The 22,433-nt window shown below is 38.8% G+C and overlaps 1 protein-coding gene across 19 annotated transcripts in view; it reads right to left on the bottom strand.

Annotated features, from left to right (window-relative positions):
- RREB1 (ras responsive element binding protein 1) overlaps positions 1-22,433 on the bottom strand; it is a 166,586-nt gene that overhangs the window by 34,017 nt on the left and 110,136 nt on the right. For 17 of the 19 annotated variants that reach the window (XM_039350493.1, XM_039350500.1, XM_039350584.1 and 14 more), the window contains 2 exons: positions 3,970-4,114; positions 2,868-3,004 (listed from right to left, as the gene is read on the bottom strand). In XM_039350493.1, coding sequence (XP_039206427.1) covers positions 2,868-3,004; positions 3,970-4,114 — 282 coding nt within the window. Of the gene's footprint in view, positions 1-2,867; positions 3,005-3,969; positions 4,115-10,045; positions 10,760-11,782; positions 11,796-22,433 lie in introns of those variants that run through there. The other 2 variants (XM_039350619.1, XM_039350610.1) reach the window with 2 other exon arrangements.

Below are 22,433 nucleotides of genomic sequence, written 5' to 3'. Positions count from 1 at the left end.
CTAAAGAGCAGATGGCTGAAAAATGAGTATGACTCAGCAGTGTGAGATGGCTGTAAAAAATTAAAAAAAAAAAAAAAAAGCAACAGCAATTTTAAACTACATCAACTGAAGTATAATTTCCAAACCACAGGACAAAATACTTCTACACTGGACAGATCTCACTCTGAGTTTTGTTTCCAGACCCCAGCACTGCACTTTAAGCAGCATTCAGTGAAATTGAAATAGGTTCAGAGAAAGCAACAAGGATCAACAGAGAACAAGAATCTTTTTAGGTAAAAGTGAGTTCAAGTTTCATTTTAGCCATGAAAGCCAGCTGGTGATTTTTTTTTTCTTTCTTTCTTTCTTTCTTTCTTTCTTTCTTTCTTTCTTTCTTTCTTTCTTTCTTTCTTTCTTTCTTTCCTCTCTCTCTCTCTCCCCCCCTCTCCCCCCTCTCTCTCTCAGAAGAAAACCAATTCTTAATCTCCATTGCTAAAAAAATAGATAATGTGGAATAATGGATTTAAACTGAAGGGAGAGTCCAACTAAATGTTAAAAAACACTTTCAATCGACAAATGAAGTTTAACAAGAGAACAAGTTACTGGAAAAGTAATTTGCTGGACGTGCTTAAACAGTTGCTAGACAGCCATCCACCTACACAGAATAATCTTAGGTGCTTTAATCTTGATTCTATGATTTAAATCCTCGTTCATCAAAAGGCCTTGTTTGAGTAATTTAGTTTTGCTACTGCTGAAGCTGTTGAACGCCGAGGGGAAGTAACATTTATAGGTTCGGTAAGAAAACCAAACCAGGCATGGGGAAGTTTCAGAAGAGAAAAATCCAACATGTGAAAAGGGCTGCTTGTTTTTCCCTACTGGCGGCCATGTGGCATTTCCCAGCTCTGCTAATTATATCATCGCTCCTATATAAATGCACCAAAATAGCTGGAGCCCTGCTGGCTGGCCTGACTGAAGAGAAAACTAGAGTCTTAACTAATCTTAGCAGGAGGGAAGCCAGGATGAAAAGGGCAGTGTTATGCCCACCTCCTAGTGATGGTCCCTAGAAGACATCAGTCAGAAATGCCCCCTGCCCTAACTAGCCAGTGCAGCTAGCTTCAGGTTGTTTCAATAGGACAAGAGTCTAGACCTGAAGAGTAAATTCTAGGGTAAGCGCCTCATTTACAGTCGATTGTCAGTGCAACAAAGGACCCTATTATTTTGCATACAGACACACACCTAGCATTCCACTGAGAGACCTGCCCTTAGAGGCAACTATCAAAAATGCATAATTTAAAGGTTTCACATCATCAAAAGAGACTGCCCTCCCCCTCAAGAGAGAAGTCTCTCACCTAAGCAATGCTTGTGTTTTGTGATTTACATTTACATTCACAAGACAATGGTGTATTGCTCACTCACCAAGTATCAGACTGATCACCCCCCCCCTTCCTATTTGCTTGCTAATCTGACAGTAGCAGAATAGGTTTGAATCAGCCTGATCATTTACAGCCTCTCTTTGCAGTTACAAAGGCAGGACTAGCAGCCACTCCTCAGACATTATTGATTTGCACAATAAATTCTTGAATCCCAAGGGCTTATTCTGTCAAAAAATATTTTGGGAGGCTTCACAGAATGATGCCAGGTAAAAATAAATTACTATGGACTTGCTATCCTTCAACATTAGATTTACTGTGTCAATACTGCTGATCTATTTCATTTCATTAATTTTATCAAAAGAGCATAAAGTAGTTAGTTTTCAGGAAAAGGTGCTTCTAGTCAGGAAGTGTGCACTCAGTACATACCGTATATGCCGGCGTATAAGGCGACTTCCGCAAGCATTAAAATCGGCGCCAAAGACAGGGGTCGTCTTATACGCCGAGTCGTCTTATACGCTGGAAATACTGGTAGTTTCCAGCGTATAAGATGACGTTCTAGGAATGCGACTCGGCGCCAAAGACGGGGGTCGTCTTATACGCCAGGTCGCCTAATACGCCGGCATATACGATATATATCAGCATACACATATGAGCAAGCATTTTGCTGTGGGGGGCAGGTTACATTAGGCACACCCGATGGATTAAATTAAACTGCACGCGGTACTTTCAAATGTGAGAATTCTTTAATGTTTTTTATTGTCAAGAACCGACTTAATAAAAAAAAACAACTAGAAAGTGGAAACTTAGAAGAATTATATAATGCTACAAGTGATCAAGTTGACGTTCCAACCTAAATCAAACAAAGTAACAGAATAGTTACCAGGTTCACATTAACAGCTTAGGCACAAACTGCTAAATCATAACGTGTGGCAAGTTGATTCATATGCCCTGCTAAAAGAACAGCTAAGTTCCTACAACATCTGCACTTCAAAAACCTCATTTTTAGCATGAGCTACATGTTATGGGAACTCAGTCTGTGAATGCCACAAAGAGACTTACTGAGAGACACATCTTAGACCTGTCTCTCAACTACTGATTGATACTCTATAATATGTTAGATTAGTTCCCAGCCTTGCATCACACTATAATTTGAGTGCAATAGTATCACGTAGATTAGAGAATAGAAATGGGAACAGGTTAGTACATTCACAGGAACGTGATTGCACAAAGATCACACTATCCAAACCACTGTTTCCCAAACTTGGCAACTTTAAGATGTATGGACTTCCAGAACTCCCCAGCCCAAAATTTTGCCTCTCAAGATGTATTTTAAGATAGAAAGTAAAGGTAACTGCAATGAAGACTCATAATAATGCTAAAAAAAAAAAAATGCCTGCAGAGCCCATTTCTTTAGAAACAGGTCCCACCAAGTTCAAATGAGTCTCAAATCTGCTGCATGTAACATCAACATGAAATATCTTTTTGTTCCACAAACTATCTCAACTGCACTCTTCTTACCTCAGTGAGGTATCTGGATGTACTTCCATGTGGGTTTCTAGCCCATACTTGCAAGAGAATTCTTTGAAACACACTGGACATCGATAAATTTCATCAGCCCTTTTTTCAGTTTCACCATTTTGTGGTTCCTCCACAACCTGTTCATGGTAAAAAAAAAAAAGAAAGAAAATAAAAAAGAAAAAAAGAGGGGGTTTCAAACCCAGGCTACAATTCAAGTAACAGTTTCCGAAAGCAGTAAATTTCAGCTGGCAAATAATTGACTGTTTTATCCCTTGGCTAAATGTTACAAAATGGATCTATAAGGATAAATCCAAAATTTAACCAGGAATTTCTTTTTTATATATTTGGAGATCTATTCTAATCTAGTCCTCAACATTAAGCAATGTGAACATTTCCTTACAAAGTAATTTAGTTTAACTAGCTCTTCTGACCTGTTTGGAGATTTCTCTCATTCCACTCCATTTATCCCTTTAAGAGATATTCCACATCACACAGAATATGAACATATGGAGGAAATTACTTCATTTCTCAAAGTTATCAGAAAAAAGAGTTTGATCACAATCAATCACACTCAGCAATGAAATTTTTCCAAATAATATGCACAAATAATCAAAATGCAGAACTCAAAACAATGCAGTGTCATATTGACAGAGGTTTTCAACTAATATTTTATCATGAATTCGGCCACAGCACATTTGGAGATAATCCAAATTGACACTGTTTATTTTGTACAGTATCGTTTATTTAAAATCATTTCTTCAGGTAATAAAGGAGATCAGCATAGATAAATAGCCATCTTCACAATTTAGTGTATTTCAGAGATTCTTGTTGGCTGAAAACTTCAGGAGCTGAAGAAAAACCCACAATGTTTTTTATTTCTTGTCCTGACTAGTCACTTGGTAAGTATACTGCAATTTCAAAAGAAGTATGCACAACTTCTAAAGCATGCTGTGTGTCTAAAATTACAAACTGTCAATTGTGCATCTATTATACTTTGCCTTCTTTCCATTTTTAAGTGATTAGCTGAATTCATAATCTCTAATTTCAACCAACTATCGGGATTTATTTATTTATTTATTTATTTTGCTATTTCCCAGAGGACCTTTTTTGCTGGACTCTGCTCTTCCTTGTCGGCCTCAGCCTCATGACTGAATTTTCGTTTGGTGGACAAGCGCCTGCGTTTCAATGGAGAGGCAGGAGTTGTGCTTGTAGCGCCAGTTGCATCCTTCTCATGGATTTTCATATGTCTAAAGTCAAGATGAGAAAAGAGTGAGAAGACAAAAAAGATGTTCATTACAGGTTCTGAATTGGAAAGAAGTTCTAATTAAAGTTATACTTGCAAAGAAGCCAATTTCTTGTTTAAGGAAACTCAATCCTAAGAATAAGAGTTGATTCTTTTTTTTTTTAATATGATAGCTAATAAGCTTCTCAACATCAATTTAAGGTATCAGAAGTATACAAAAGAGCACATTATCTGACAAGCCAAAGACAACAAAAGTACTTTGGAGCTAGAACTGAGACCATATTTTCCAACTAAGAGAACCAGTATCTTTAATCCTTCATGATCTGAAAGTGTTTTATTATGAGCCCTCATTTCAGAACACAGGATGTAGTCAGTGCAAAGCCCACAGCTGTTAACTGACTCACTAAAGCTTCTTTACCCTGTTTTAACTTCCCCATTTTTTAACGACCGACCGTGTCAAGTCATTTGTTCCAGAAACTGAGGTGCAAGAGAAGGAGAGACATTTGGCCACAGTGGTTGTTTGTATGTTGTCTCATACAGTTTGAGTTGATGAAAGCTTGTTTCATTATGGCTCCGTGGGGTGTCCAAAAACACCTTAGCATGCTAAAATGCTGGTTTCCATTGAGGCAAATGGAACTATTCATGCTAACAAGGGAGCAGCAAAAAAGTCCAGGATAAGTTTGGTAGAGTGCAATCAGCTCAGCAATACTGTAAAGACTTTAAGCAAATCCAGATGCACCAAAGCAATACAGTGAGCTGCTTACTTTTCATGAAACCCATTCTGTGCAGCCATGGGCTGGTTCTCCTAGGACAGTGGTTCTCAACCTGTGGGTCGGGACCCCATTTGGGGTCGAACAACCATTTCACGGGGGTCGCCAAACAAGGCTATCCGCCATTTTTTCCCCCTTTTCTTTGGCCACGCCCCTGGCACCTGGTGATATATAAGTGGTTGGGGGTCACCACAACATGGGGAACTGTATTATGGGGTCGCGGCATTAGAAAGGTTGAGAACCACTGTCCTAGGACATACTGGTACTGATTTAATAAACAGATAAATAAAACTGATAGAGCAAGCTCAGAATTCATAGGCAGTCTTAAGCTGAGAAATATTTGTGTAGATAAACTTATAATCATTAGAAACATACAATGATAATAATAATAATAATAGTAACAGTAACAATAATAATAATGAAGTTGGAAGGGACCTTGAAGGTCATCTAGTCCAACCCCCTGCTCAGGCAGGAAACCCTATACCATTTCAGACAAATGGCTGTCCAGTCTCTTCTTAAAAACTTCCAGTGTTGGAACATTCACAGCTTCTGGAGGCAGGTTGTTGCACTGATTAATTGTTCTTACTGGAAGGGAATTTCTCCTTAGTTCTAGCTTGCTTCTCTCTTTGGTTAGTTTCTATCCATTGCTTCTTGTCCTGCCTTCAGGCGCTTTGGAGAATTGGTTGACTCCCTCTTCTTTGTGGTAACCCCTGAGATATTGGAACATTGCTATCATGTCCCCCCTCGTCCTTCTCTTCATTAAACTAAACATACCCAATTCCAGCAACTGTTCCTTATATGTTTTAGCCTCCATTCCCCTAAATCATCTTTGTTGCTCTTCTCTGTACTCTTTCTAGAGCAGTGGTTCTCAACCTGTGGGTCAGGACCCCAATTGGGGTCAAACAACCATTTCACGGGGGTCGCCAAACAACACAGTCCGCCATTTTTCCCCCTTTTCCTTAGCTGTGCTACTCCCTTTTATTCTATTGGCTTTCAAAAGCCAACAGGAATTGTCCAGGCTGTCTCTGCCCTGCTGAGCCCGCCAAAGGTCCCATTCTGCAAACAGTGCTGCACCAGTTGAGTAGTCCTCGACTTACAACCGGTTGAGTAGTCCTTGACTTATGACCGGTTGGGAGTCACGGCATTAAAAAGGTTGAGAACCACTGTTCTAGAGTCTCAACATCTTTTTTTACATCATGGTGACCAAAACTGGATGCAGTATTCCAAGTGTGGCCTTACCAATTTCAGTTTAGAGCTAAATAAACCAGGAAGGAGAAACCATCCATTTCAAAATGATGTCAGCAAGATTATCAATTTGTCATTTTTTTGAAACTTATGCATAAATTAAATAAGGGAAACTCCTATTTCCAAATGCGTAGCTCCAGTTTCCCAGAATGAAAAGAGATTGAAGAAGGGACTTGAGAGAACGAAGTGGGAGGGAGGGACTTACTAGAGGGAAAGAGGGGGAAATAACTTGGAGGGGATAACTGAGGTAAAGATATGGTTGAACTCTTCACCTGGATGAAACCTGATCATGTGAGATGAAAAAAAGAAATATGCAGAAAAGGCATTCAACCAAACTGACCAAGATTATATCAAAAGGAACTAATCATCTCTGCTGCACTGAGAGTTTCACTGCTTCTTGGACAGTTTCACCAAAAGTTGTTTTTTTCCGACTTCATTAAGTCTTTACCTAGTTAACTGAATGCACAGTCTCCAACAATTAACTAAGTAACAGCAAAGAGAAAAATTCAGATGATAAAGAGATGATATCATTTAATCCCATTAGAAGTACAGAAGAGAAGCCTATTCACAGAAGTATATTATCGAAATTTAAGAAAATTGTCTATTTCCATATTTCAGATTTATTCTCTGCTTCTGCAAGGTATGAATTGTTGTTCTCCTTTCCTGTTTATTTACAAAAATATATAATATATCTACTGTAAATCAGTCACCCCCTCTCCCACTCTTCCCCTGCTGCTGGCTTTGGATTTGTACTTACAAGTAAATGTATTTATAATTTTGGCAAGGCAGGATATTTTTCTTCCTTTCAAATAAGTAAGGAAGAAATAAATTGACCAGCAATGCTAGAGTAAATTAAAATACAAACGGTATAAAACATGGCATTTTTTTCTGTTCCTTCACTCTGCAGCACAAAAGTATGCTAAAATCTTAAATAATAAGTTTTAGGTGACTTTTACTTCTTCAGACTTTACCAGCAGCATACAAAACCCACAAACAACTGAAGTATTTTGGTTGCTGTTAGGACTGAAGTGGCCATGGTAATATACCTAAAAAGCCGCAATAATTAAGCAGTATGGTCCTATATATGTCTTTAATCAGTGTAATCATTTTTATGTAATGACAAATGAAAATTAATATATTCTGAACGAAGAAATTCAGGAAAAGGATTTAGAAAATATGACTTAAATGAAATCAAGATGCATTCCGATACTCATCAAGTCCAATTAAACTCAAAGGGATTTACTTTGGAACAGACATTTATAGAATTACAATCCTACTTTTTCCATGTTTAGTCTTCTCTTTTCACAGAAGGCCTGAATCCCAATAGACACAATTTAATTCATTTCCAGTGGGGGGGGGGTGATTCCTTTAAATAGGAATCAATAAAAGACTAATAACTTTGTTAAGACCTTCTGATTAGTGTTGCTATGTTACCTCATACATTACTGAAATATATTATGTGTGGACTCTAGCACCCTGGGTATAGCACATTCTGAAGCCAGTCTAATACCAACATTGTTTCATTTTGGTGCTGACTGAAAATATTAATTTTAATTCTAACTAGTCTTATTGACCTCAGATCAACTTTAAGTCACCATCAACTTACAGTATATTAGTTGTCTATTTAGACAATACTGGGATGTTATTGTTTTCATCATAGTTTGTTTTTACATGGTTATTACTGTATTTCATTCCAGCATCTACTTAAATTGAATGTGTTGTAAATATTTAATATACAAATTAATTATTGTCCTGAGAAACAGAGATGATCCTGTTTATCTAAATTTGTATGCTCAGGCAGTGATAAATGATCATGGTTTATTAGGAAACCTAGCCTTATACTAATTTCAAATGCAAGAATTTGAACCAGTGCATAAAATCGGGTTATGTTTGGGGGTGAGGGCAAATGCCTTTGCCTTTTAAGTGGCATGTTGAAGGGAATTAAAAGAAACAAACATGGCATTTGTTTTCATTGATTTAATGCAGAGTAAACTTCCAATATATTTAATAATAGTTCAGAGGGGCTCTTGGAATTTTATTCAAAGCTTGTTGTAGCTTTATGTAAGCCTGGAGTCTAAATTCATCCACCTGGTGTAAGAACTACTTATTATCACAGGGAAGATGCTCTAAAATAAAAGAGTCATTTTTGTCAAGTGTATTAGAAATACATAATAATACAAATAATTTATAGAAACACATCTCAATTGCACTTCTATAAATTATGTGCGTGAGAAAAATAAGGTTCTACATTTAGGCAAGAAAAACCAAATGCACAAGTATAGACTAGTTGGGACCTGGCTCAACAGTAGTAACTGCGAGAGGGACCTTAAGAGTTCTAGTGGACAATCATTTAAATATGAGCCAGCAGTGTGTTGTGGCTGCTAAAAAAGCCAGTGCAGTCCTACATGGAATCAAGATCATTTTATAATATCTTGGTAAGCCCTCACTTGGAATATTGCATCCAGTTTTGATTGCCACAATATAAAAAAGGTGTCAAGATCTAGAAAGAGTTCAGAGAAGATCAACAAGGACGATTAATAAGTAATAAGTAGAACTTTCTACAGTTCTAAAGGGAGACAAACCTATTAAAAGTTTGATGGAAATACTGCATCAGGAAGTTCCCCCACCTCTTCCAGTAAATCTGAATAAGAACACTTGTTGCTTTGAAATAATTAATTCTTGTGGTAAAGGTAATTTTACTTGAAAGCCATCTTAAGAGTTTCATATAAACCAAAAGTGTGACCAATTTGCAGGTTATTGTTCATGTGCGAGTTTATTTTCATATCTGTCAAACCATAAGAAAAGCACTGCTGAATAAACCAAAGACATATTTAACCCAGTATCCTGTTTCCTCACTGGCCCACCAGAGGCCTATGATGTCTAACAGCAGGACAGAAATACAATAGTAGTCTCCCAAGGGGAGTCTGCAGCAATTATGCTGAAAAGCGTATTGTCTCAAAGGTCAGGAGCAATATAGCTATTATGACTAGCAGCCATTGATAAATTTATCCTCAATGAATCTTTCACTGAATCATTCTTTTTACTTCTGTACATGTATTTTAATGCTAAAAACTTAGTACACTTATTTATGATGAGGTAAAATAGTTGCTGCTCTCAACTGCTCCGTTGGACCATCTTCAAACCAACTCCTTGTGTGGGAAAGAAGAGAAAAATCATCTTTAGCTCACCCCCCCCCCAAGTTCCCTTTGCTGCTCGGTTCTGTTCTGACCATAACTGCTAAAAACAGCACTATTTCTTGCCATTTTAAAACTGTGTTAATAATGTCACTGTTAAAAATAAAAGGAAACCCTTCCCGCCCAATTGTATATGGTTGTACCCACTTTGCAGTCCCAAACCTTCAAAAGAAGGGAAAATTGTTTACCTATATCTGATAGTTTTTGTAACAGAATATTAAATCACACCCAAATCCTTCTGATTTTCTAGCCATTCGTTTAGTGACCGTTCAAAGTTACAAAGGTACTGGAAAAAGAGACTTATGTCTGTTTTTCACAGTTATGACCACTGCAGCATCCCCATAGTCACATGATCAAAATTTGGATATTTGGCAACTGATTCATATTTATGACGGTTGCACTCTCCCAGGATCATGTGACCACCTTTTGCAATCTTCTGACAGGCAAAGTCAATGGGGAAGTCAGATTCATTTAACAACTACAGTGATTCACTTAACTGTGGCAAAAAAGTCATAAAATGAAGCAAAACTCATTTAACAACTGTCTCACTTTTGCATCAGAAATTTTAGGCTCAATTGTGGCCGTAAGTCAAGGACTACCTGTCAGAAGTCATATTCATGGAAATTTTGTTTCTTAGAACATAAAAAAAACCTTGATCAGTATATGAGCAAGTGGCAAGAATGTTTTACAATATGTTTCTAGAAAGCCAAAATGTGTGGCAAGTACCTCATGAGTCTCAGTGCTCAGATTTGGGGGTGGAGTGGTGTTTTACACAGACAAATCTACTAGATCTTCTGATTCATCCTTTTAGCAAACAAGGCATTTTCCAACATCTTTACTGCACTTTACCACACCCTACAATGAAAAATCATCCTAATCATCTTCCTTCAGGGCTTCCAGGTAAGAGGAGAACCCTGGTGATTACACAATGGGAAAATCTTAACAAGACTAGCAACACAGACACACACACACACACACACACACACACACACACACATATGTCTCTAATTATGTTAAAAATTCAAATCTTGGATAAAGCCATGCAGTAAAAAACAAATAAATATGAGCACCAGGATAATATCAAACTAGAAATTGTTTAATAAAAATGCTGAGCTTTCATTGGCCAGCACAGAAGGGGGAAGGGAGAACAGCAGCTTTAGAAATTAGTGGTGTGATAGCAGACAGCGGTGTATACACGAGGGAAGGGATTGGAGGAAGGAAAGTGGATAAGGGAACAGCAGCCTTGGAAACACCAACGGAACAGCCAATGCATGCCTTTTAAGAGTAAAACAATTAGGGACATTGGATGGACCGATGACGAGGTCCAGGACCCGTGTGCAAAGCTGGCCAGTATCATAAAAAGGGAACTCCCATTGACTTGCTTCCATGCTCTGATGATGTCGGTAGTGCTGGCCGACAAAAGCTCAGCATTTTTTTTTTATTGAAAGTTTTTTAAATTTTACAAAAACAAATCCCCTCCCCATACCCCCCCACCCTTCCTTACCCTCCTCCCCCTCCCCAAACCTCCCAAACCCTCCCCTGGGCTTCCCAGAGCTTAATTAAAAAAAAAACTTAAAACACTTAAACAAATCTAAATACAATCATCATTCTATATAAACTCCCTCCAAAACACAAATTTAAACATTACTTTCTTTGAATATCTATACCTATAATATAAAATCTAATCTCTCCCTCTTTCTTTATCCTAGAACAGAAAAATAAACATATAAACCTTTGTTATGCCATTAAAACTAAATACTCTTTGAATACTTAAAATAAATACATATTTCCTTCAATCTTCATAATCTTCTCTCCTATCAAAAGAAAAACTTAAAAAACATATAAATCCTAAACAAATCTAGATACATTTAGTTAAACAAATTATTTTCTCTTAAAATATTAATAATATTTAAACTTCTTATCTAAAATTTAATTAAACAAATTAACTTCTCTTAAAAATAATAATAATAATAAAAAAGAAACCAATCTTTAAACAAACTATAGTATACTCTAAACCCTTTTCATATCATTTATATTATTATCCATCATTTTATAATATACCCTAAACCTTTTCATATCATACTTATATTATTATCCCAAAACACATATATAAACATTACTTAAGACATTTTCCAAAAACATTATAAATTTTACTTCTCCCACAATCTCAATAATCTTAAACAAAATACTTAAACTTAAACTTCTTATCTAAAATTTTCATTCAGTCTCCATAGTCTTCTATCCAGTAGCCAGTTGCGTCCACTATAAACACAAACTTATCTAAAATTTTCATTCAGTATCCATAATCTTCTGTCCAATAGCCGGTTGCGTCCACTATAAACACAATCCTTATCAGTCTCTCTTGCCCATAAGCAACGAAAGAAATGCATTAAAATCTGCCCTTGAAGATCGCTCCCAAAAATTTGTAAGTCCTGATTCTCCCACAAGCTCAGGAATCAATACCTGTGAAACTTCCTCAACCTCCTTCTTCTGTTGGTCTTTCTCTTTACGTTTATATGTTACTTTTTCTTTACATTTATATGTTGCACAAGTCTCAGGAACCAATACCTGTGAAGCTTCCTCCACCTCCTTTTCTATACGTTTATATGTTGGACAAGTTGTCTTCTGGTCTTTCATCTCTTGTAGAACTTCCTTGAGCTTCTTCTGTTGATCCTTATCTTTACAGTTGTATGTTGCACAGGTTATCTTCTGCTCCTCCATCTCTACTTGTTGAGGCTTCCCATTTTTAATTAATATAGGCTCTTCAGACTGCAGTTCTGGCATTAAAGGTTGCTCCAAAAAATTTATAAATCCTACTTCTCCCGCAAGTTCAGGAACCAATACTTGTGGAACTTCCTTAAACTTCTTCTGTTGATCCTTGTCTTTACAATTATATGTTGCACAGAGGTTGTCTTCTGCTCCTCCATCTCTACTTGTTGAGGCCCCTCAAACTGAAGTTTCCCAATTTTCATAATTCTAAGCACTTCTGGCTGCAATTCTGCCTTTTTTTCTTCCAAAGCTTTAAACATAATAGGTGACGATGAGCTTACCCCCAGGACTGAAGTATAAAAATCTTTTGCTTTAGAAACAGTATTAAGACTATAATGTATCCCCAGGTAGCTCACCACCATTCCAGTCGGAACATCCCATCTAAACAAAATTTGTCTCTTTTTAAGTTCATCTGCTAAAAAAGCAAACTCCTTTCTTCTTCTTAAAATTTTTGGTGGGATCTCCTTTAAAATTATAACATCTTGTGAAGCAATTTGAAACCTCTTCTTATAAAAAGCTTGTATAATTTGATTGCGCAAGGATCTTTTCCCAAAGTAAATTACCACATCTCTTGGCAAGTTCTTTTGCTCTGCCACCACAGAGTTAACTCTAAATGTCTGATCAATTCCACTAAGTATTTCCTCTTCTTCTCTATTCAGAATCAGAGCAAAGTCCTTTGCCACCATCTCTCTCAAATCTCCTTGCACAGACTCATGTAAACCTCTGATTCTTAAAGCATATTCCATTTGTTTATATTGAAGCATAAGAATCTCATCCTGAAAGTTTTTCATCTCTTTTTCCATACTTTCAAATTTTTCCTCCATCAATTCCATTCTACACTTCTTCTACACGAGAGTTCAACTTTTCAAGAACAGAGGCAACTCCTTTTAAAGTTAAAACTATCTCTTGCCTCAAAGTCTTGTTATTTTCCTCTAAAATCTCTTTCATTTCTCCCCTAATTTGAAGTATAACATCTCCCATCATATCTTGCAAGTCCTTCACCATTATTGACTGTGGCAGGAAAGAAGGTGAAGCTATTAATTTAGGTTGTTGCCCTGATGATGACACCGAAGAAGAAGCCACCTTGGAAGCTGTAGAGATTACTGGACGCTTTGGAGCCATCTTAAAAAAAATTTTACTCCTTCTTAAAAATTACAAGAATTAAGCAAAAAAAAATAAAAAAAAATATGAAATTAACTCCCTAAATTCAAAAAAAAAAAAAATCCTTCAAAAGGGATCATTATTAAAAAGAAAGGGGTTCAGAAAAAAAAAGAAAAAAGGAGAAGAAAAAAAATAATTAAATAGAAAAAATCCGTTCCATTTTTTAAAAAGTACCAAAAAATACAAAATACAAAACACAAAAACTAAACAAAAATAATAATACTAACACTCCATTCCAATCATAAAAAAACAAAAAAGGAAAGGGAAAAAAAGAAACACCAAAAAGCCTGCCGGTCACCATTCTAGCTTCCCAAAAAAAAAAAAAACACCGAGAGGCTTGCCGATCGCCATTTTACTTTCCCTTTCAACAAAGAGAAAAAAAAATAAAAAGAGGGAGTATAAAAGTAAAAACAAGTCTTGAAACTTGAAATCCAAATAAATCAAAGAAAGCAAAAACTAAATCCTCTACTCAGCTCTGTCCGTTTATAAAAAAAAAAAACTCACCAGTTCTCTTTAATCACGGAGGTGTTTGCAGCAGCTCGTTTTGTCCCTAAGGACAAAAGCAGCTGGGAAGCGGAGACAGTCTGAACTCTGTGGGAGCACTCTTTTCACCCCCCAAAAGAAAAACTTGGGGGGTGCATAAGAGGCTCTACCACTATTCAGACAACTCTCTGCCCCCCCCTTTGCCCGGGAGGGGGTTTTGAACCGCTGAACAGCTGATGTCTGCTGTTCATAGCGGTTCTTACACTTACCCAGGAGGACGGCTACAAAGTAGCCGCCATCGCGCGCGCAAAATCCACCGGAAGTCAAAAGCTCAGCATTTTTATTAAACAATTTCTAGTTTGATATTATCCTGGTGCTCGTATTTATTAAAATATTCTTTCCTGAAATAGATTCTGGTCCTTGAATTTTGGGTTTAGGAAAATGAGCTAAGTATTCTTGTTTCAGCTCATAATTAATGGGAGTTGGAAATAAAACAAATATTCCCAAATTAGAAAGAAAATTACTTAAGTGAGAAAACTGGAACAGCCTAAGCATACACCACCACCCCTAAGGTGCTGCTAACTAAAAGCTGTTTGTTAAAATAATAATACCAAAAAAAAGTAACCAGATTTTTTTATTTTGATTACAAATGCTAAACGTCTTTGGAGCTAATTTACACATCAGTTCAGGAGAGAATGGATAGAATCAAACATCCTTCTATCTCTGCTGGCCATTAACAGGAGGGAGTCTATCCTTTTTGCAGCTACTACAGAGCAGTCTTTCTAACCTTGGTGATTCCAAATGTGTAGCCTTCAATTCCCAGAATTCCTCAGCCAGCATAATTATAGCCGAGAATTTTAGGAACTGATCTAGAGCAGGGCTTTTCAACCAGTGGTACGGGTACCACCTGAGGTACATTGGCACCTGGCAGGTGGTACGCGACCATCCTAGAAAAGTGGTAGCCGGGGAGGGGAATGAGCTGAACCGGTGGCAGCACCGCACAAGCCTGAGCGATAGATGGCTGGAGCTGCAGGGCTGTCAGTATTCAGCGGAAGTGCCAGGATCAATGCCACTTTCCAGCTGATCAGCGCTTCTTCAGGGCTGTCAGGGCTCAGTGGAAGCACTAGGATCAGCACTAAGCTCCAGCTAGAGCTCGGCACTGATCCTGGCGCTTCTGCTGAGCCAGAAGAAGCACCAATCAGCTGGAAAGCAGCACTGATCCTGGCACTTCTGCTGAGCCCAGAAGAAGCACTGATCAGCTGGAATGTTGCAGCATCTCCAGGGTCTTGTGATTTACACTCAGATGCTTGGCAACCAATTCATATTTATGATGGTCACAGTGTCCCAGGGTCATGTGAAGTGACCAAAATCTACTGCAACCACCCAGCAGACGGCGGGGGAATAAAAACCAAACACCCCCCCACCCCATGCCTGTTGCCAATCCTCAACAGAAATGCTCACAACAATGAAAACCTCGGACAGGAGGAAGAGCACCACCGGGTGGGCAGGCAAGTGTCTTGCTCGGCTGTGGCTTGGGGGTACTTTTTTTCAGTGCCATTGTAACTTCGAACAGTCACTAAGCGAACTGTTTTAAGTTGAGGACTATCTGTACTTTATCACTTTTTTCCCTTTTTTTTTTGGTCATCAAGTTTTTGACAACTTTCTAGGCGCCTGGTGGTACTCGGATGTTGCCATATCCTAAATGTGGTACAATAGGTGAAAAGGTTGAAAAGCCCTGATCTAGAGCAGGGGTGGGGCCCTTTTATGACTTGTGGACGTCAACTCCCAGAATTCCTGAGCCAGCCAGTTGAAGTCCACAAGTTATAAAGGGGCTGTCGTTTCCCACCTCTCCCCTGATCTAGAGCCTGGAGGGCATTGAGGAAGACTCAGGCATAGAGTTTGGATAATCCTATAGGGCAATGTTTCTCAACCCTAGCAACTTTAAGATAAGTGGACTTCAACTCCCAGAATTCCCCAGCCAACCATGCTGGCTGGGGAATTCTGGGAGTTGAAGTCCATTTATCCTAAAGTTGCTAGGGTTGAGAAACACTGCATAGGGGAAGCTGAAAGGTCACCTCTTCCCCGTCCCCCCTCCCCATGTTACGAGAGGCAAGCACTAACTGAACTTGACACATCGATTTGCAATGTATACAGAAAATTCCCTTGTTCCCAAGATTTATGGGAAATCCTAATATTCACTGAGTCGAAACTGCAATGGTGAAGCATAAAAAACAAAAGAGTGCATAGATCTGGGGAAATTGCAGGACACATTTTTTTAAAAATTGCAAGCAGAGGAAAAGAACCAACGCATATTGACCTGCACATGATAAACAGGGGAAAGGAGTACAGAATTGACCCTAAGCAAAGCTATATTTCAAGCCCTCTCTCAAATGGAAATAACTTACAGTGGAGACTTCCTGGCCTCAATGGTCTAGAAAGAAAAGTCCAGATCACATGGGGTCAATATCAGTAAAATCTCTACCTTGAAGGGCTTCAAACAGCACTAGAGGGAAGCATACACACCCCCAACTCTTCCCCATCCACATTTTGTTCAATGGAAAGACTAAACTAAATTCTCCCCCTCCAACAAGAATTTTTTACATATTTTTTTCAGCCCCAGAAAGGGAATGGAAATTATGTGATGACATCAACTGAAGAGGACAAGACTCATTTGGGTAGCAGGATTTTGTTTAACGAGTCTTCTGTAAATCTACCATAGCTATTTAGAGTTTAACTCAACAACAAAAAAAGTTTTTTTAAAATCATGCCACTAAAAATAGTCACATATTTTGCTGATCACGGAGTCTGCAGGACTTGAAGAATTATGGTATTTTTTGATATTTCAGCAGTTTTTTGTTTGTTTGTTTGTTTGTTTGTTTTTACAAATCTGGTTTTCAGCTCACATGGCCTTTAGACAGTATTTCCAAATTTTATCAAGCATTCCATATATGTTTCTTTTACGTCTGGTATATTTTTCTTAAAGGTTACACATTCTTGTAAAATAATTTACCAATCTTTGCAGTGCACAAGTATACCTACTTTTGAGTTCACAAAATTGAATCCCCTGTTCTTTTAAAAACCAAGTGCCATTTTTCAATCAACTGTGTTAAGAATGGGTAACACAGCAAATGCATAATTCTCCTGAAGAAACTGTCAGCCCTGCCCTTATGCAGGATGTTCTATTTTTCTCATTGCTTCCCAATCAGCTAGCATTCCCTGGCACCAAGAACAGCTTTCCTTACTAGTCTGCTTTAGACCTCTTTCCCCTTTCCTTTTTCTTTTGTTCTTCCACTTATTTTAACCTGCTGCAGCTTCTCTGTTAATTATCACCTTATGCAAACAGCTGCAATGAAAGAATCCTTATAAATTTATAAAGACTCTTGTAGTTAAAAGATTTTATTGGTGGTAAGGGGGGGGGGGAACTGGCCAGCAGTCTACAGGTAGAAAGCAATTTTTACGACTAGGCTTGTCAAGGAAGTACAAAATTTGACAAAAGAAGAATGGAAAATCCAGTTGGCACATTCGTTCTGGTGCTGTTTCACTTGGACACCAGATGAAGGATCAACTCCAATATCCCCCCACCAGCACCATATCCAACCGGTTCTGCTTTGGCATGCCAGAATGAACAAATATCAGAATGTACCTTTCTTGTCAGTTCTCTTTTAAACAAGACCAAGAAACTGTCACCATTTTAAAAAAAAACAATGAAAAGAAAGAAATATAGCATATGGAGTTGGAACTAAACTGTCAATCGTTCTCACGGCATGCACTTGCCTCCACACTCTAGCCCATATGTTGGGCAGCTGGTTCCTATGTTCACAGGAGACAAAATAAATTCAGTGTTGTGCCCAACACCCTCTGTAAGCATTTAATGATAACTGCGCAGGAAGTGGCGAGGTGGTCAGCAAGAGCTGAGGATCTTTGGCATGCTTTGAATTGCTCACTTGTTGCTTACAGAAACATTCTGCATTGACACTGCATCTGTTTAATGTGATTAAATGAATGTGATAGCATGATATGTGGACAGGAATGAAGAAATAATGAGCAGATTGTTCCACTGCAGGACATCAGAGTTTCAAAGCATGGTTTCTTGTTGGCTAACTGATTGCAAACTGTCTTTTCCTGTGTGGTAAGAACCAGAATATCTGGTCTGTTTGCAGTTTTCTCACTTATCCCTGGTCGATTTTTGTGCCTCTTTCAAGCCTTTAACCCAGGGGTGTCAAACTCAATTTCATTGAGGGCCGCATCAGCATTGCGGTTGCCCTCAGGGGGGCGGGTAGGTGTGGCCAGGGTGGGTTCGGCCTACTGGGTGGGTGTGGCCAGCTCTACATCGTTTGTGTCAAGGGTTCCTGTGGGGGCCTGGGCAGGAGTGGGATAGATCTGAGGGTCTCTGGCAGAAGGGGGTGGGATCAGGGCAAGTGCCAAGGCATGGTCCACTGGAGGAGCCTCACTGTTCCTCTCAGGCCATGCGGGGGGGGGGCTTATGGAGCTAAGATTGAATGCGTTTCAGCATAGATGGCCACCACAAAATTATTGGCTCCCGGCTGGATGACTTCGCAAGCCACATGACTTCGCGAGCCACATGACTTTGCGAGCCACATGAAACCACTTCGCGGTCCGCATCCGGCCCCCGGGCCTTGTGCTTGACATGTCTGCTTTAACCAATTCACATAAATGTAAGACAAAAGTACCTTAAAATTGTTACACTCTATAGTCATATGATTCAATCTTTTAGCAAATGGGCATTATTGAGAGCAATTATTCACCACCCAATCCTCTTCAGAAGTGCTGGACTATCATTCCTAACCATAAACTGAGACTTGTTACTGATGTAATCTAACATGTCTAAAATATTTGATGCCATAAGCAAGCTGTAGCAAGCATTTTTTTTCTCCCCAGACTGTCATTCCTATGATGATAATAAGCAATAGGCACTGGTAATGCAGATGGCATCCATTCCTCACCTGTCCATGCCATTATGAAAAATAGGAAAAGTATTAGAGAAGGAATAATGTAATGACACAGACAGAAAGATGAAATACCTGCGTGTAATATGCCTAGGCTCCCCCTCCCCCTCCCTTGCAAATGATCCACTTACATTCCATATTCTTCATCTACTCAGGGATGAATCTGAAGACAAATGGAGTATAATCTACTGTAATTAGGAATATCAAATTTATGAATCAAAGCATGCTGACTGGGGGCAATGTTCTTTAAGTTTAAGCACATGCAAATCAGCACATTTTTACCAAACAGGCCTGCACCTAGCTTTTAAAGCTGGATTTTAAAAAAGTGGTGGAGAAATGCAAACCACAAAAATTATGTTTATGCTATATGAATAAAGTATTGAAAAGGAAAAAGGACAAAATGCAAGGCTCTCTAGCACAGCACTACAATCTAAGAAATTTTAACTTTTACCAAAAATTGGGATAAATCTAATAAAGGAAGTGCCAAAGTAATCATAAACCATACTTGGCATACTTGTATATTTCACACTAAAATAGTTTTGGTGGTAATGTAGGATCAGTGAAGTGTAATACTAACGGTATTACATTGTAGAATATCCAGGATATTCAAATCCCAATCTGATGACCCCTACCAGGTTGGCCAGCCCCTCTCTGACCCCACGAACATACATACACATCACTAAGGAAGGGCTGATATAAAGTATATAAAAACAATCAAATTAGTAAATAAATTGGAGCATCAGTTGTAAATATGTTCAGAGTACGCATGGTAACTGACGAACAATATATAACTGATAAACAATATAACCTTTTTTAAAAGTTTTCTTTAAATGAGATCAAATGAAAAGCCGTGATGAGAATGAGTTTCTGAGAGGGAAAAATGAACACACACCCGCCCCAAAAAACTTGTCAAGCAAAACATGCTACCCTTAGAATAGGAATTTAAACTAGCTGGATTTGGTTGTCTATTTAAAAAGGATCAGAGGATATTTGTGCATCTTTACAAGTGTGCTCAGCTTCTCATCTGAAATCAGCACCAGACCTGCAAGCTTATCTCTACAACCCTGAAAACTGTAAACTGACATTCTTAGGATTCTGATGAGAAGGGTCGAAAGGAACACAAACTGCCTTGCAGCTATTCACATGCTCTGTGTTTAGTTTAGTGCACCCATTAAAACGGTAAAATCGCTTCATTTTTATTTCATGTCTGGCTTTTCCATTTCTGCCTTCTCTGAAGGCACTTTAGCTGATGCCATACCATTACTCACTTGCAAATAATCAATATTCAGATGTAAGATCAAAATCCTTGGAAGATGCGGACCAGAATGGAGCAATTTTGGGGAAAAAAAAAAAGTAGTTTACACAACTGAAACTGTTAAAGGTGCAAGTAAAAGCTCGTGCTGAAGTAACAAAAGGCCGGTTTGTGCATGCTGAGAGCTCTCATGTGGTAACACCACTCCCTAGTGCATATGGTTTTCTATGTGCAAACAGATTTTCCCCATCTCTCAGATCAAATATGAAACACAAGGTCCTGAGGAAATTCCTGTTATCAGGTCAGATGATTTTCTCAGTATTTCAAGAAGTTTAAAAGATTCAAATAACCAACAAGTGAAAGATGTCAGATATCAAATGTAGAAATCTTTGAAAGGAAGTTGTAAGTCCAGAAATTTCTCTATACAGGTGGTCCTCGACTTACGACCACAATTGAGCCCAAAATGTATGTTGTTAAGAGACATTTGTTAAGTGAGCTTTGCCCCATTTTACGACCTTTCTTGCCACAGTTGTCAAGTGAGTCATTGCAGTTGTTAAATTAGTAACACGGTGGTTCAGTGAATCTGGCTTCCTCATTACGTTTGTCTGTCAGAAGGTTGCACAAAGGAGAATCACGTGATCCCCAGATCCTGCAACCATCATAAATATGAGTCAGTTGCCAAGCATCTGAATTTTGATCACATGACCATGGGGATGGCCGTGTGCCGTAAGTGTGAAAAAACGGTCTTAAGTCACTTTTTTCAATGGAGTTGTAACTTTGGACAGTCACTAAGTGAACTGTTGTAAGTTGAGGGCTACTTGTACAAAACTGAGAAAGAAGCCTGTAAGCAAAATCTTCTCCAAGGATAAAACTATTTGCATCCAATATAATGTTGGCTAGCATAAGGCTATCATCATCATCATCATCCATCTGTGCTTGTACCCACTCTGGGAAAAGAATAGATGCCAAAATTCTTAATATTGGCAGCAGCATTCCTTCAGCTCTCTAATACCTTCCCCATTTTCAAATTTCTGGCTAGTAAATTACACTGCATATTTTGACCTAGGAGGAAGATCTAGAACAGTGATGGTGAACCTTTTATAGACTGAGTGCCCCAAAACTGCCCCGCCCCCATCCTGTCCCTGCTCCACCCCATCTCCACCCACCCGTCCCAGCCTGCCCCCCACCCACCCGCAGGGCCACCCACCAGATTGCCCAGGCGACCCAGCAGCGCCATGGCAGCCATGCCTTCCACCTGCACTCTGCAGCATCAATTGTGTGCGATGGGGTGAGAGGGAGGAGTCTTTGCCCAGCTGCCATGTCCTTGGCTGTGCTGCTCTGTGTGGGCTGCACTCGGGGGTAACTCTCCTCTGGGGGGACAGCTGAGGGGGCCATGGGGGGAGGTGGGGCTGGGGCAATAGCGTGCGCGCCCACAGAGAGGGCTCTGAGTGTCGCCTCTGGCATGCATGCCATAGGTTCGCCACCACTGATCTAGAAGAAATGGTTGAACTTTATATGAGCAGAGCGGAATAAAATCTCTGCTATTCACCAAGGCAGCCATTTTTTTTTTTTTTCCGGCTAGTTGTAAGAGCCTGGAAAAAAGATGTGGCTGCTATAAGCAGCTAACTTATTATAATTAGAGAAGGCATAATTTGTTTTCAGGCTTCTTCAATAAACCAGGGAAAGACCAGCTGCTTTCATAAATAGAGAGGTGCTGTGTTTATAGAAAGGTCAAACCATTACTTCCAAATCATTTTCAAAGCATGCACAGCCCTACTTCGCAGATTTTCCTCCAATTCCAGCACAGCCAAGCCATGATCAAATTAAAAGATTTCATGATGATCAAATAAAAATTCCGTAAAAATACCAAAGCAAGCAGGAATGAGATAGAATAATTAATATTGTCTGTTACAGACAAGGCAAGATCCTTCACTTCTGGGACTACTCCTCCCTACGACGCCTGAAACAAATCTCTAAAACTAAGTACTCCAAAGCAAAGAGACCATTCATTTTAATAAGGCGTAAGGAAAAAAAGGGATAGTCAAGCAATATGAAAAGATAAATAGCTGTGCACCAGGTAACCTACAGTGTGATAAGAATTACATGTGAAACATACAGTAACCCCTATTAAATGCTAATTTGTTCAAGCTCTGTTCTGTAGAATTGATGCAATAAGCAAAATTAAATTCTTGGAAGCAGGATGGCAACGCTGAGTAATTCAACAGAAAGCCAAGAGTAGAACGCACAAGGAAATTCCTCTGTGGAAGTTCCACTAAAATGAAAGGGAGCAACCCAAGAACATATTTTAATTCTTGGGTTACTCCCACTCGCTGCAATGCAGCAACCTACAGAAAAAACTTCACAGTAGGCTGTGACCCTAATTATATTATGTTCAACATTAAGATAGAAAGCCAGTTGAAAAAGACGAGCAAGATTGTGTATCTACTGTATATCTACTGTTAACAATACCATCTTCATAACA

Source organism: Crotalus tigris, unplaced genomic scaffold (assembly GCF_016545835.1).
Source record: "Crotalus tigris isolate CLP2741 ecotype Arizona unplaced genomic scaffold, ASM1654583v1 scf7180000017567.3851432, whole genome shotgun sequence".
In the NCBI taxonomy this organism is placed as follows: domain Eukaryota; kingdom Metazoa; phylum Chordata; class Lepidosauria; order Squamata; family Viperidae; genus Crotalus; species Crotalus tigris.
The sequence above is the reverse complement of the archived record's forward strand: the minus strand, read 5'-3'. Positions and strand labels throughout refer to the sequence as shown.